General features: G+C 43.5%; 1 protein-coding gene across 1 annotated transcript in view; it reads right to left on the minus strand.

The window, feature by feature from the left end:
- GABBR2 (gamma-aminobutyric acid type B receptor subunit 2) overlaps positions 1 to 15,767 on the minus strand; it is a 369,399-nt gene that overhangs the window by 209,024 nt on the left and 144,608 nt on the right. The window contains exon 3 of the mRNA XM_007197049.3: positions 10,049 to 10,219. Coding sequence (XP_007197111.2) covers positions 10,049 to 10,219 — 171 coding nt within the window. The remainder of the gene's footprint in view (positions 1 to 10,048; positions 10,220 to 15,767) is intronic.

Consider the following 15,767-nt stretch of genomic DNA (forward strand, 5'->3'; position numbering starts at 1 on the left):
CACAACTAGTGAAACCCGTGCGCCTAGAGCCCGTGCTCCACAACAAGAGAGATATAGATATATATATATAAAACTCTAGGATGTTCAGTAAATGAGGCAATAATAATAACAGTAATAATAGCTAATATATCGGGTGCTCTTTTGGGCATTGTTCTAAGACCAAAGTGCTTTATATGTATTAATTTATTTTAATACTCACAACATCTGAGGTAATATGAGTACGTTCCCATTATCAGGGACATGGAAAAATTAAATGATTTGCCCAAGGTTGCCTAGTTGGTAAGTAGCTGAGTTAGAACTGGAATCCAGGAAGTTTTTCTGTTCTAACCACTATGCAGTACCTCCTCAATGAAAAATTATGAAGATAAAGATGGTGTAACTGTGGAAAACAGAAAGCAAATTTGTTCTTGCTCCAGATGGTATTGTTGTCTATCTAGAAAACTCGAGGGAATTAAGAGAGGAAAATCTACCAGAAGTAATAAAAATTCAATATGGCCAGTCAAAAAATGTAAATACACTGATCAATAGCTTTCCTATATTCTAGCAATAACCACTTAAAAAATGTCAAGGAAATTAGATCCCATTCCCAAAAGTAATAATAAATGTAGAATACTTGAAAATAAACCTAACATAAAATGGACAGGATCGACATGAAGAAAATGACAAAGCTTTACTAAGGACCCAAGATATTTTGAATGGAGAGATGTTTGTTCATGAATGGATAGACTCAGTATTATAAAGATGTCAAATGTCCCCTAAATTAATTCTGGAGTTACTGAAATTCAAATAAAAACACCAGTGGCATTTTTGGAACCTTACAAAAATTAATGGGTGAACATAGAGACAATTGTGAAAAAAGAAGGCAGGACTGCACATAAAATTATATTAGAAAGAAAGAATATTCAAAACACTGGGATGCCAATTTCAGAATAGATAGTTAGATCAATGGAATAAAACTTTAAAAACGCAGAAACAGTCTAATATAACAGCCATTAGCCACATGGGGTTCCTCTGCATTTGAAATGATGTTGAAATGATAATGTTTTGGGTATATTGCATTAAATAAAATGTATTATTAAAATTAATTTTCCCTATCTCTTTTTTCTTTTTAAAATGTGGCTACTAGAAAATTTAAAATCACATTTGTGGCTTATATTATATTTCTATTACACAGAACTGGAAAGTATATATTAAAAAAAGCAGTATGTTATTTTCTAAAGATAAAATTTAGCATAGGCATTTTAAATGGGTCAGGAAAAGATGCATTCATTAAATGCCAGAAGAATTACTGAATGATTATGAGGACAGAAGAAAGAAAGGTATGATATCTCAGGCCACATGCTGAAATTCTGGTTAAATTAAAAAATGAAGTAATAAAAGTACTAGAAGAAAATGTAGGTGAATTCACAGAAATTCTTGGGATGGGAAGAGAATGCGAAGCTAAACTTAAAAGTGAACAAAAAAATGGTCTTCTTAAACTTGACTATACTAAATATTAAAATTTTCAATATTATCAAATAACATAAAAAACAAAATTGAATGTCACATGAAACATGGGGAGATACTTGCAATAACTGTGACAAAGAGCGGATATCCTTACTTTATAAAGAGCTCTTATAAATCAGTAAGAAAAACTCCAACAGGAACATGTGCCAATAACATGAACAGCCAATTTATGAAAGGAGAAACAGAAATTAGAACGATTCCTAGTAAAAAAGAAATTCAATCTTAGTAGTAATCAAAGAAATGCAAATTAAAATAGCAATTGCCAAGGATCAAAAAAGAATAATATTCAGTGTTGGCAATGAGTACTCTCATATACTGCTAAGAAACTCTAAATTGGTATGATCTTTCTGGAGGACATTTTGGCAACATGTACAAAAGGTTCCAAAATGTGCACACATTATTTCTAGGAATTTATCCTCGAAATATAATCAGAGATGTTCACACAAAAATACAAGTATGGATTTACTGCACTGTTGTTTGTAATCAAGAAAAATTTGCAACTATCTCCATATTTAGTTTTCAACAGCTATTGGGAAAAAAACAGCAACAGAGAATACCTCCTGTACCATCCCAGATCCCTCAAAATGTCAAAGATTAAAAACAGAAAAAAATCTCTTAACAGTTCTGGAAAATGATTAAGAAGACCATCAATGGACAGACTATCTGCAGAACTATACTGGAAGACAGAAAGGAAGGGAACAGATCAAAGGGATAAAGAAGATTGGAGAAAAGCAGCCCCAAACACATCAGGCTGTGGCAAAGGCAGGGACAGTTCATGGGGTCACCAGGCCCACAGTCGAGAGGCCATTACGAGTCACGGTGGTGGAGAATATCTGCTGGCCGGGGAAAACATTCCCACTGGGTTGCTAAATTAAAGAAGCCGTTTCTATAGTAAGAGCATGTATTCATTTATTCAAGTTCACTCATATGTATTGAAAACACTGTAAAGACATATGCCTATAGATGTTAACACTGACCTTTCACTGGGTAGTTATGGCCAATTTTTAATTTTCCTTTTTGTTCTTCTGTGTTTTCCAAGTTTTCTGCATTGAGTATATATCAACATTATGGTTAGAAAACAATAATGAGTATTTTAAAACAAAGAAGCAAAAAATAATAACAAAGAGAACTTAAACTTTTTATGTAAGAAATGAACTACAATCTTATTATTTTTCTTTTGAATTCCTGCAGTAACCTTCTGGCTGGTTTCCCAGACTCTAGTCTGCTCGTCCCAATCAGCCTTCAAGATTGCTACCATCTCTCGCCGCCGATTTGAAACTTTCTGTGGCTCCCTGCTTCCTACTGCTGACAGATGAAGTCCAAACATGGAGGCATGTGGGGCCTTCACCATTCCTTCCCCCAACCCATTCTCCCCTTCTCGCCCTACACACTGAACTGTCCAGCCCTAACTACTTACAATTTCCTGAAGGTTCCACATACCTTCCAACTCTACTCCTTTGCTCACATAGCCCTGGCATTACCCAAGCCTGGCAGATGGGCCTTGGGGAGAAACCGCAGCCAGAATTACCAGAATAGCTCTGGGGACCCACACATGACAAGATGCGCCGCCTTGTTAGCCAAGCTCAGCCAAGGCTGAAACAAAGTCTCCTGGGACACCTTGGTAGGAGCAGGTGTGGAGGGACAGTGCTGGGCTCTGAGATTTGGGATCTGGGAAGATCATAAGACTTAAATGCAGAATCCCACAGCAAAAACTCCAGGGGACTGTGAGGAGCTCTGCTTGAGACATGGGTTGCTTGGACCAGATACCTACCTCCTTGCTCCTGTGGTGAGTGTTGGGCAGGATGGATGGGGGATACTGGCCCAGGCCCGCGGCCTCCTTCTCTCCACAAGGGGAGGTACAAACCTGGGTTCACACCCACCTATACCTGCCACCGCTTGGTGAAGCCTTGGCAAAGTGACTTAATCCTTCCTGAGTCAGTCTGTTCTTCCAAATGGAGACGGACCATGCTGGGCGACTGAATGTCATCGCCTGCACACAGTAGGTGCCCCATAAATGGCAGTAGATGATGTCATAATTACATTTTCCTACCCAGAGGTCCTGGTGCAACAGCTGCTTTATGGGGATCGTCTTGTGCTCTGGGAACCTGGCCCAGGGACTGTGCAGGAGGCCCCAGGAAGTGTCCCTGGTGAGGGCTTTGAGGTGGATGGCCAGGACCCCCCCCCCTACCAGAAACCTCCAGGATCTCCTTCTGGGCCCTCATTCACCCCTGTGTTCCGGGGTCCACGCAGCCTGGGTGAAGATACATCTTATATCACAGCCCTGGTGAGCAGTGAGTGTGGCACTCACCCAGGCCCTGCATGAGCCCTGGGGCTAGCACCACAGACCCCAGCCAAGCATCCCATCCTCTCTGAGCAGGGTCCAGGGCAGCTCCTTTCTTTTAAGAGTTGGGGTGTGTGAGGTGGGTGGGTGCTTGGCTCTGAAGACCTGCTGTGGAGTGCGAGAGAGGACACATCCACCATCTCCTCCCTGTTCTAGAGTGGAGAGTGGAGTGTAGTGGGCCATCTCTCCAAGGGCAGAGCTCTGAGCCAGACCAAGGCATTTAGCCTGCCTTTCTTCAGAAAGCTCAGCCACTGCAGCCACCCCTGGACAAGAAAGCCTGGATGTGCCCCCACATGTGTACACGCTGCCACCAGGATGGCAGAAGGACGGGAAACCGCAGGCCCTGACGGAGGGTGGTTCTCACCACGGTGGGTCTTCCCGCTCTGCAGGGATGGGTGGGCAGAGCACCTGCTAGTTGCCTGCACTTCCACCTGGGGGCATGCACATGAAGGAACAAGTGTTGCTTGAACCTCAGAGTCTGTCCCATGGAATCTCGGCCTCAGAAGCCTGAAGGTCTGCAGGGCCAATTCTTGACCTTGACCTGGAGTTTTTCCCATTGACTATCTGCACTGGACCAGGGCTTCAAGGAAAAGTCTATTGCCAGTACTACCCCCTACCCCTCATCCAGCCCCATCTGTTAAATGAACAGGCAGCTAAATGGCCTCATCCATCTCAGTGGTCCTCACACTTCAGTCCCTCCTGTACCCTCTTAGAGGCAATCTCACTGTGTACACGCACCACCTATGTGTTTGCTAGCTTAGTATTTTCCTCTAAACAAACTCATTTTTTAAATGAAGATTTCATTCTAAACAAGAACATCAATGAAGGTCAGTTTTGATGGGCTAGTAATTTTTTCCCCCTGGTATATAATAACATAAATACACAACTATTAAAATTGTACAAAAATCATATCACATATACATACCACCCTGGGAAATAATGGAGCCCTCCCCTCAGCGCTAAAAAGGCTGCACAGATAGCTACCTGGGAGAGGGCAAGATGAATACGGAGCAGTCCCTGCTGGCTGGCCCACAGGTCTCTCACAGAGCAGGAGGTAAAAGCATTAAGAAGGAGAGGACGTTTCTCGCTTGGGGGCAGACAGCCAATCACCTAAAAGCATCAGCAAGTTTTTCAAATAGAAGCTGGGGCGCAGGGTGGGGCACTAGGACCGTCAGGATTAGAATCTGATCTGTCAGGAGTCTCCTCCTGCTTCCTAATGATAGAAGATCTGCAGGTATGTGGGTGGCCCAGGTGATCCTGCAGCCTAGAGGAAAGCCAAGGACAGAGGTCAGAGGTGGCTCAGTGTGCCTGGCCCTTTTCTCTGATAAAGTGGGCCTAGGAGCACAGTGGCCTCAGCTGAAGGCTTCCCATTCCTCCAATACAGGGATTCTCAAACCCCAGAGGGTCTGACTCAGGGGGCCTGGAGTGGAGCCCTCAAATTTGCTGCGAACAAGTTCCCAGGTGTTGGTATTGCTGATGCTGCTGGTCCAGGACCATCCTGCAAGAACTGCTTTAGAGGATGGGATTACCCGATCCTGGTAAGAGAGGATTCTGAAGTGATGACAACTCAGAATGAACATCCCAGGGAGCAAAACACATAACTCAGACACAAACTACAGTGTGCTCATTTCCAATGCCCAACACTGACGCCACCCAGAAGAACCACACGGCAGGACCCAGGTCACTGCTGGTTCCAGTGGCCAGCCCAGAACTTTCCACTGAGATCTCTAGAAGAATCCTCCAACAACAAACAATGTCACATCCAAAACAAGACTCAGTTAACAGATGACAGAATGACCTGAGCTGAGTTCTGTGGGAATGTGACTTCCCAACTTTGCCAGTGCCTCCCTTCTTCCCCATGGCCCCAGCGACTCATGACAGGGACTGAGACTTCTCTGTACCCCTCTCACCCCCATCTACCATCCTAGCTGCAGTCAGACTATGGGCCACAGAAAGGAAATCACCGTATTCACCCCTAAGAATCTGGCCTAATGGATAGAGATTGATTTACTGACATCCTTGGTGAACCCAGACGCGCCAGGCAGCATGCAGGGTGAGGGGACAGAAAGGCTCTTGTCCACTGGGGCCTTCCAGTCCAGTGGCAGCAGGTGACCGATGAGGAAGCAGATGGGGTATTTCTCTGCCCTGTGCAAGGAGCTGGTACAGAGTGAAGCCCGAGGGGAGAGAAGCACAGAGGCGGCACACCTGTCCCAGCCTGGGGAGGAAGGCGGAGCCAGGTGTGGGGGAAGACGCCTCACAGAGAGGAGCCAGCACGGAGAAGAGGCTGGACCAAAGGGGGAAGTGCCTGAGATGAGACAGAGAAGGAGGCCTCAGGGGATGTGAAGGGTCTCTGCGGCCACCCCAAGGAGCTCATCCCTGCTCAGAGCAGCAGGGAAGGGCTGACGATTCTACTAAGTTTGACTCCTTGATTAGAAGCAAGCACGGGGTCCCCTGCCCTCATCTTTGGGCATGTCCCCCAAGCTGTATAAGTGGCAACTTGAGAGGAGGTGACCAGAAACCGCTTTGGTGGGGCAGACGGCAACCTGGCAAGCAGAGAAGGCGTCAGAGAGCCGCGGAGGGCCGAAGGGGTAGGCGCCTCGAAGAGGAAGCTCTGCAGATGGTGCCCTTTTGGTCTTGTACAGATCAAAGGCTTCGGTGGGTCCCAACTCCTGAGGGAGACTCTGGTGTGGAAAGGTCAGCCCCAGGAGCGCCGAGATCACTGAGGACCAGTGACTGGGCAGGGAGTCTCTGAGCCGGCTTGGAAGGAGGGGAGGAAAGGGGAGCTGTGCTCGTGGCAGGCACTACACCCCGCCACACAGCCGGGCTCCTGAATGGCAGCCAGCCATGCGTTAAGGAACCAGACTCTAGATGACAATAAAAATAACAGCCACCCCTTGCATGGTGCTTATTATGAGTCAGGCACTCCTCTTAGCACTTTAACTTTCTGAACATATATAATCCTCACAACCACCCTTAGAGTTAACCATTATTATCCCCATTTTTAAGAGGAAGAAACTGAGGTACAAAGAAGCTCAGTAATTCTCATGGTCACACCTCTGGGAGTGGCAGGATCAGGGTCAGTGACCAGATCTCCCTAAACCCTCACCACAGATTCCTTGAGCTAGGAGAGATCTTAGAGGTCAACTGACCCAACTCCCTTATCTTACAGAAGGGGAAACTCAGGCCTAGAGAGACTGAGTGATTTGTCCAACAGTACTTAGCTGGTTAGTTGCATCATGGAATCAGGAACCCAAAGAATAACTCAGTGAAGATGGTTTAGTAGAGCATAGAACCTGGAGCTGGGAGAAGAGGCTCAAATAGCCCTCTTGCTGTCTCTGTTGGTCCTCCCAGGCACCCCTACTCACTGCCTTCATCTCCACCTCATCCTTGCCTCCATCCTGTGCCTGCACTGCCCATGTGGATGCCACAGCACCCTGGCCTCTCACTCCCCTCATCCCCTCCAACTTCAGGATTGCTTTCATTTGACATTCCTTCCAGTGTACCAGTCCGGAACAGAAGTGCTTGATGCTGCGGATCGACCAGTTTCATAAAAGGAATCCAGTTTCCTTTGCACTCACAAAAAGCTGTTAGCCCCTGGCAAGTTTCCAGGGCCTGCACTCCAGCGATGCAGCCCAGACATCGGGAGAGGGATGCCAAAGCCCTTGGGCACAGAGAGGAGTCAGCTGGGCTGAGAGATTTAAATTGAGAGGGGTTCTTGCCAGCAATACTACCAAGCAACATCCTGTCCTTAGAAAAGAGGTTTCCCGCTGAGATGCCCTGAAACCCAGCTGAGGGCTCTAACATAGCTGTGCAGGGACACAGATGTGGTACCAAACTGCCAACACCTGACCCCAGTGAGGACAGAGTAATGGCGAAAACACTGACCAATAGTCTGTCAGGCTTCCAGCCTGGGCTGGGCTCTTTACCAGCAAGTGCCCTGGGGCAAGAAGGCACCCACCCTCCATGACCTCAGTTTCCTCATCTGTAAAATGGGAACCATAACCCCTCCCTACAGGGCAACCAGCTGTGAGAGTGTTGGGAAATCTATAAAGCACTCAACCAAATTGGGGCTGATCATTTATCCTCTTTACACCAAAGATTTGGGGTTTTTCAAACCTCCAAGGCTACACACAGGTAGTTCCCATGTGACTGCAGGAAGTTATAGATGGAAAGAAGGAGCAATGGGAGGTCTGGACTAGGCATCCAGACTCCAGGATTCAGTCCTAACTTCTCTGCCAACAATCTTTCATGGCTTCGGAGGTGCTTTGAAACCCTGAACTTTGTTCCTTCTCCTCTCTGGGCCTCAGTCTCCCCTTCTATACAATGAGGAGGTTGGGGGAGCTGTCTCTAAGGGCCCCTCAGGCTCTGTCAGACAAAGGCTCCCCTGGAAAAAAAGCAGGTCCCTCCAAATCTCGGCAGAGTCTCATGTTAATGGGACCACAGGACTGGCCCTCCCCACCCTCCCTGTTGAACTGTTTCACACTCATTTCAGAACATTTGTGGCTGCTGTATAAAGGGCAGGCTTCCAGCAAAAGCCTCTTCAGTGTTTGGCAGTGAGTCACTCCCACTGGAGGTGAAGTTCCCCTTGTGCCTCTCCCTAGGGACTGGGAAACAGAGGTGGGAAGATCAGGACCATCTTGTCAGGGAAAAGCTGGCCTTGTTTGGATGACTGCAGATGGTGGGGCCAAACACGTCTGCTTTTCAAGCACCTCTGAAAACATCCCTCTCCGTGCATAAACTGTAGTTTACAAAGCTCTTTAAATTCATGACTCATCTGATTTTGGCAACAACTCTGCAGGAATAGGCATGGTAAGGGTTACTGTCCCCATCTTATAGGGGAGGAAACCACAGCTCAGAGAAGTGAGGTGACTTCTCTAAGGTAGCACAGCCAAAGCATGGAGTGGCCTCTCCTTCCCAAAGGAGAAACAGGGCAGAGCTTCAGAAAGGTAAGTGCAGAGCTGGAGTGGAAACCAGGTCTGTGATCCCCAGCCCTGCTATGCTCTCCCCGCCCATCCCCCGCCCCACACTGGCAGAAGGGGCGTGTCCTCCCTGACTCCTCTCACTGAGGTCTGCCTGGACACCTGCCTCATACATTTCCCCCCAAATCAGCTCACAGTTGTTTTTTTTCTCTTGGGCTGCTAAGCACACCTGGAATGTCTTACCTTGTTGGGAGGCTCCATGTATCAAGAGCACACATAGGAGAAGATAGGAAAGTAGGAACTATAAAGAGACTAGGAAGAAAAACAAGAAACCATTCTGCACTCAGCTGAGTGGAGAAAACTTCTTAAAGATTTGCGAATAGTAAAAATATGTGGAAATGGGAATTTTCAAATGTCATTGGAGGGACTAGAAATTGGAACAGCCTTTCTGGAGGTCAGTTTGTCTCAACATTTTAAAGGACCCAATAATTCCACTTCTAGAAATCTATTATGAAGATGCACACCTAGGTGGGAAGGTGTTGGCTGTGATATCAAAAAGCTGTAAACATTCAATAAATTACCATCTATCCATGGGACACAACACCGTGGCCCATTAATAAGAACGAAGTCAATCAAGATCTCTAAGGTCTGTTGTAAAGTGAAAAATGCAAACTATCTAGTATGAGGACATTTGGGTTTAAATATATTGAAAAAGGTCTGGGCAGATGAACACTACACAGAAAGCAGGACTTCACTTGGAAGAGAAAGTGGATTTAGAGGGATTGGGTAAAGCAGCCCTTTTCTTTTTTTTACTATATATAATGTGGCTTTTTTGTTGCTGTTATTGTTGCAACAATAAACCCCAGAACACCAAGTACTGATGTATACGTGTAAGTCATTAAAGCAAACAAACAAAACCAGAAAAACCACCCAATCCACAGTGACTTTGGAAACTTCATTCCAAGCCAGCTCCTCCCCAAACCCTCCTCACAGGAGAAAGGCTCTTGGCGGCACCTCGTGATTTTAGACGGCCACTATAGGTCAGCAGCAAGGACAACACACTACAGGGGCAGTGAGGGAACAGACCACGCGATTTAGCCAAACGGCACAACGGAAAAGAGGGTTCCACTCCTGAGCTGTGCAGGTTGGAGGCCTTCACCTGTCCTGCGCACAATCGAATTCCTCAACAGCTTAAAGGCCCCGTGTCAGAGCCCATCCCTGATTGAGCTGTCTTGCCCCTTGCCCGGAGGTGGGTGAGATCGTGCCTCTCGGCAGAGCGTACCTCGGAGAAGCGCTGCACGTCCTGGGTCAGTGTGCCCACTCGCTTCCACTGGTAGTGCTTCAGCAACTTCAGGATGGCTGGATTCACTGCGTTATCTGATGGGACCGTCCGAAAGAAGTAGGGGTATTTTTTCTTATCTGCTAGAACAGGCGTGGTGGCAGCAAAAGAGAGCTGAAAACACAAAAGAGACAGCACTTTTACTGGGGGGACCTCAGAGCTGTGGGCCCAGGATCTTTCCTAAGGGAACAGAGGTCTTTAGTTCTCACTCGAGGTACAAACACACAGGCAAAATATTTTTAAACCTTCTTAGTGCAAAAGTAACAAGTTATAATTGAAGGGAAGGTTTTTAAAAATGCAAAATAAGGAGAAAGAACCATCATTAATGTTGTAGTCTAGCTCCTTCTGATCCTTCTTCCATGCATGGCAATGTTTTAAAAAAAGATTCTTGAGATCATTCTACATACACATTTGAACTGTTTATTCCCTCACTTAACATTATCCTACAAGCATTTAACCGTCCTGTTAAAACTTCTTGTAAACATTTTAACATGTAAACTTTTTAATAGCAGCATAATATTCTAGCATATGAACATAGCATAATTCACTGAATCATGTTTAATTTGGGGGCATTTAGACTGTTTCTAATTTGTCATTATTGTCATATTATTCTACAAGCGTCTTTGTGCTTGGCACTTTTCCCCTATATTTCAGGCTATTTCTGTAGGATAGAGTCTAGGATGTGAAATTTCCCAGATAAAGGATGTGAGCTTTTAAAGACTTGATATTTATTTCCAAAAAGGATTGCATCAATTTACACACCCACTAGACAGTTATAATTAGAGGGCCAATCTCACCACACTCTTATCAACGGACAGAAATAAAACATCTTTCTATCTAATTTATTAATGATTTATCACTGCAGAACTGGAATCATATTGCATTCATTGGTTATACATAAGGTTGAACATTTTTCCATGTGGCCGATAACTAGTTGTATGTCCTATTTTAGGAATTGCTTTTTTATGTCTCTTGTTTATTTTTTGAGTGGTATTCTAATGCTTTTCTTATTGAATTTAATGAAGACTATTATACGTACAGCATTCAAACTCAGGCTATTACAGTTGCTGCAAATATCCCAGTTTGTTTGCTTTTACATTTTGTGTATGTATATTTTAATTTACACTCAGTAGTCAAATCTGTCCATCTTTCCCTTTATTATTCCTTCTTTTTTTAAGTGCCAGTGAGTTGCTAAATTGGATTTTAATTATCTGTCCTACAGGGCACAGCTTAAATGTCACCTCTTCTATAACATTTCCTCTGATCTCTGCTTTCTCTTTCCCTCAGCCTCATCCACAGAAGGCGGTTATCAAATTTTTTGATCTTTGCAGTGTGATGGTAGAAAAATGGCATCTTCTTGTAGTTCTGATTTGCATTTACCTTATTATGAGTGAGGTTGAGTATCTCTCTTACGTTTAAGAGCAATTTGCAGTTTCTTTCTGGAAAGTGTTCACATCCTTTGCTTGTTCTCCAATTGTACTCTGAGTCTTTTTCTTATTGATCAGTAGTAATCACTTATTGATTAGTGATCTTTTATAGTAGGGAGATTAACCCTTTGTGATATAAGTTGCTAATTCTCCCCCAGTTTGTACTTTTTCTTTTGCTGTTTCTCATGGTGTCTTTTGCCATATAGAAGTATTTTTTTTAATGTGGCTGAATTATTAATTTTTTTTTCTTTCTGTCTTCGGGTTTTATGCCATATTTAGAAAGGCCTTTCCCACTCTGAGATTATAAAAGAATTCCTCCATGGTTCCTTCTAGTCTGTCTATCATCCTCCCCTGTCTGTCCTCACGGGTTTGTCGCCTGGTGTGAGAGGATGGAGGAGACCCAGTACCCGCATGTGATGAGCGCCTTCCAGCACAGGTTCAAGAACAGGCTGACTTGGTTGGCCGTTAGGCTTTATAAGATCCTGTGGTCCCTGACAAATCGTTTTGTTTTTCATGTGTCTAGCAAGTATTTAATAAACTCTTGTATAGTAATTTTTTGTTGTTGGGTACTGATAGCTCCAGAATTTTGTGACCACTGTTGTGGTTATGTCTGTGCATCACTAGTTAATGTTACTTTATCTAACTTTATTCAGTATGCTTCATTCACCAAACTTTGTGCTCAAAATACATAAATACAATTTTATTTTATTTTATTTTTGGCCGCACTGCACGGCTTGCGGGATCTTAGTTCCCTGACCAGGGACTGAACCCATGCCCTCAGTAGTGAAAGTTCTGAGTCCTTACCACTGGACCACCAGGGAATTCCCAATACTATTTTTAAAAAATAGTATTTCCTTCCTTCTCTTGTTTCATTTAAATCTTTGATCCAGAGAGGGCAAGGCTGAGCAAGATCACTCTTTGATGCCACCGGCCTTCCTTCCCCACCCTTGCTGTCTCAGCAGCTCTAGATCCAATACATCTCAGAGTCCAACTTTAACATCCAGGGAAGTAACATCCTGGCACCCTCAGGCCCCAGCTGAAGTTGCTTTACTGCTCCTCCTGTCACCTGAGGAAGCACTTCTTTTCCCCCCAAGACTTTAGCAGAGCAGGGCAGTGGAGATCTTGTCCCTTTCCCTGATCTGTCTCAGACAGTAGATGGCCACTACCTAGGATCCCTGGATCTCCTGCATCCACTCAGCAGTCTCAGCTGGTCCTGTTTGTTGGAGCTGAACATACAACAACCCATCAGCTGTCACCTGGAGCTAGAGAGCACCTATAGGAACCAATTTCTAAGATCCCCACAGAGACAGGACATCATCCCAAGACTGGTAAAGGTCAGGGATAGATCAACTGTTAAAAAAAAATTCTGGGTAGAATAAGGCCCAATGAGAGAGGAAAATCCCAGCTGGATATATTGAGGACACTCAAATCCAGAGCTGTCCAGCAAGGGAAGGCCTGCTGTTGGAAGTAGCGAGATCCCTGTGTCTGGAGGTGCGCAAACGGAGGCTATGGCCTAGAAAGAACGCAGAGGGGCTGCAAAGTGTCTGAGAACTCCTTAAAAACTGTATGAAAAAGCTTGTGTGGGCATGTATGTGCATACAGACACACACATTTTTCTGAAAAGAGGATCCATGGCTTCCATCAGATTCACAAAGAGAATCCTAGAACCAAACAAGGTCAGCACCCCTGCCCCTTCAGGTGATACTTAGGTCACACAGCGAGTGTAAGAAATAGAAGCTTTCTACAGTCTGCTCAAACCTAGTGTCTTATTCTTCTCTCAAGATTAAAATAACACTTCCAGCTTCCTATGGTCAGTGTAAGAAGGAGCTATTAGAAAAATCAGGCAGCAACTATTTCAGGACCTGGGATTGGTATATGTGCAATTGCATCCCCCAAAATGCTTATCTGATACAATTTGGAAAATTTTGGTTTTCTGATGTGATTTCTGAATCACACTCTGGTTGATACTTTGCTGTTATTGTCCCATTAGTTCCAGGTCCACAATTAATTGTTGCTTGAACAACCTCATATGTTTGCCCTATAGGTAATTAGAGTGGTTACTGTTCAGTGAATAAATGGCCCATTGTGTTTACAATGGGCTTGGAGTACAATATATGCCCCGGGTCTAAATCATGTTGGGTGCAAAATATTAACTGGCACTGACATTTTCTGCACCATTTGAGATAATGCACGCTTTGATTAGATTGCTTTGCATCACTGTTCCTCTAGCTTTAGCCTCCTAAACCTTTCTTCCACTGGGCAAAGACTGCAGGTGCCAGGTAGCACTGCTGAACTCCAGAACTGGAGAAACCTGAGAAATCATCTAGCTCTGGAGTTCTCTACTCTGGCTACACGTTGGAATCACATGGGGATATTTTAAAAAATATTGATGACTTGGTCCCACTCCAAACCAAGTGAATCAGAATCTCTGGGCATAGAGCCCAGGCATCAGTATAATTTTAAAACTTCCCAAGGTGATTACAATGCCCAGTGAAGGTTGAGAACCACTGATACAGCTCAACAGCCCCAGCTTTGAATATGCAGACCAAGGCCCAGAAATGGAAAGCTATTGAGATATCCAGCAAAGTCAATAAGAGGTAAAAGCAGAATTCGAATCCAGGCCTAAAGGACTCTAAGACCAATGCTCTCTCTCCCTCTGATGGCTGTCCCCTGCATCCTATGAGCTTGCCAGGCCTTCCTCCCCCAGCACAGTCACCCAGCATCTGCAACAACAGCCCTGTTGGCATCAGCGCCCTAACTCGAAGACCCAATCTTTCTGGGCTCTCCTGCCTTATTTCACACAACCAAGTTCATTTCTAAGCAGACTGTGATTGAGCCTTCAAGTTAATCCCTAACCAAGGATTATTTATTTCAGAGAGTACTTTTTATTTTACAATTTTGTTATCATTTCTAGTTTTATTGCATTGTTTTGAGAATTTGGTGTGTACAGTGTCTGCTTTCGGAATTTATTGAGGTTTTTTTTTGGTGGCCTATATACAATCAATTTTTGTGAAAGTCCCATGTTGGCCAGAAAAACAGATGCAGTCTCTAGTTGTAAGCTATAAAATTCTTTATCAGACTTCTGATGTATAAGAGATATAATCCAGCTAACCAATTACATTATTAACACATGCTTTGTATTTTTGCTTACTTGACCTATCAAAGACTGAGAGGTATGTTAAGTTTTTCTCTATTGTCTCTGACAATTTCTCCATGTTATTCAAATGTTTTGCTTTATATGCTTTGATTTTATGTTGTTTTGAGGATAAGTGTTCATTACACCTTTATTTTTCAGCAATGGATACACTTCCCTGGTGCAAACAGCAGATACTTAATAGATAATTACTGAATGAACTGAGAATTAAAATATTTATCAAGGTAAAATAACCCTGTTTGTCATTTTATTGCTGTTTGTTTCATATAATATCTTGCTCAATATTAATATTGAATTAGTATCTCATTTGATATTAACATTGAAACCTTTATTTTTTGCTTGCATTTGCCTGCCATAGCTGATTCTCCTTTTATTTGTATTCCATTAAGATTGTTTTTAAGCATATTTCTTGAAATGAGTACATGAATGGATTTTAAAATATATGCTTATTGCTGCAATAAATACTTGGTCTTGCTTTCATCATCTTGTTGGCAGTCTTATTCTTTTTTTTTTTTAATGTTTCCTTTTGTTCCCTTTGGTATTCAGACTTCTCCATTCTGAATATATTAATCTTGCTTCTTGTCTTAACCTGCTAGAACATCTTTTCATATTGTGAAGGAGGGTAAAGGGTTGAAAATTTGCTTAGGATGACCCTCTGCTGCTTTGACACATGGTAGAATTTATCTGGATATAAAATTCTTGGGCTACCATTTTTTCCCTTTGAAACTACAAAGCGATGCAGAGGAGAAATCCAGGGATATTTTGATTCTTGTTCATTTGTAGGTATCTGATTTTCTCTGGATGCCTGAAGGATTTTTTTTCTTTATTCTTAGAATTCAAAAAATTTGCCTAAATAGATGTGGGTGTGGCACTCTTGATTATATCTGGAATACAGGGAGTCCTTCAATCTATACCCTCAAGTCTTTTAACTAAAAAAAAAAAAAATATATATATATATATATAAATACATACACACACATGTATATATACACATAAGTATAAATATACTATATAAATATAGCATTTATATATAAAATATAATACTAGGCATTTATTATATTTATATTACATTAATATTCAT

The sequence above is a fragment of the Balaenoptera acutorostrata genome, chromosome 6 (assembly GCF_949987535.1).
Source record: "Balaenoptera acutorostrata chromosome 6, mBalAcu1.1, whole genome shotgun sequence".
Lineage (NCBI taxonomy): Eukaryota > Metazoa > Chordata > Mammalia > Artiodactyla > Balaenopteridae > Balaenoptera > Balaenoptera acutorostrata.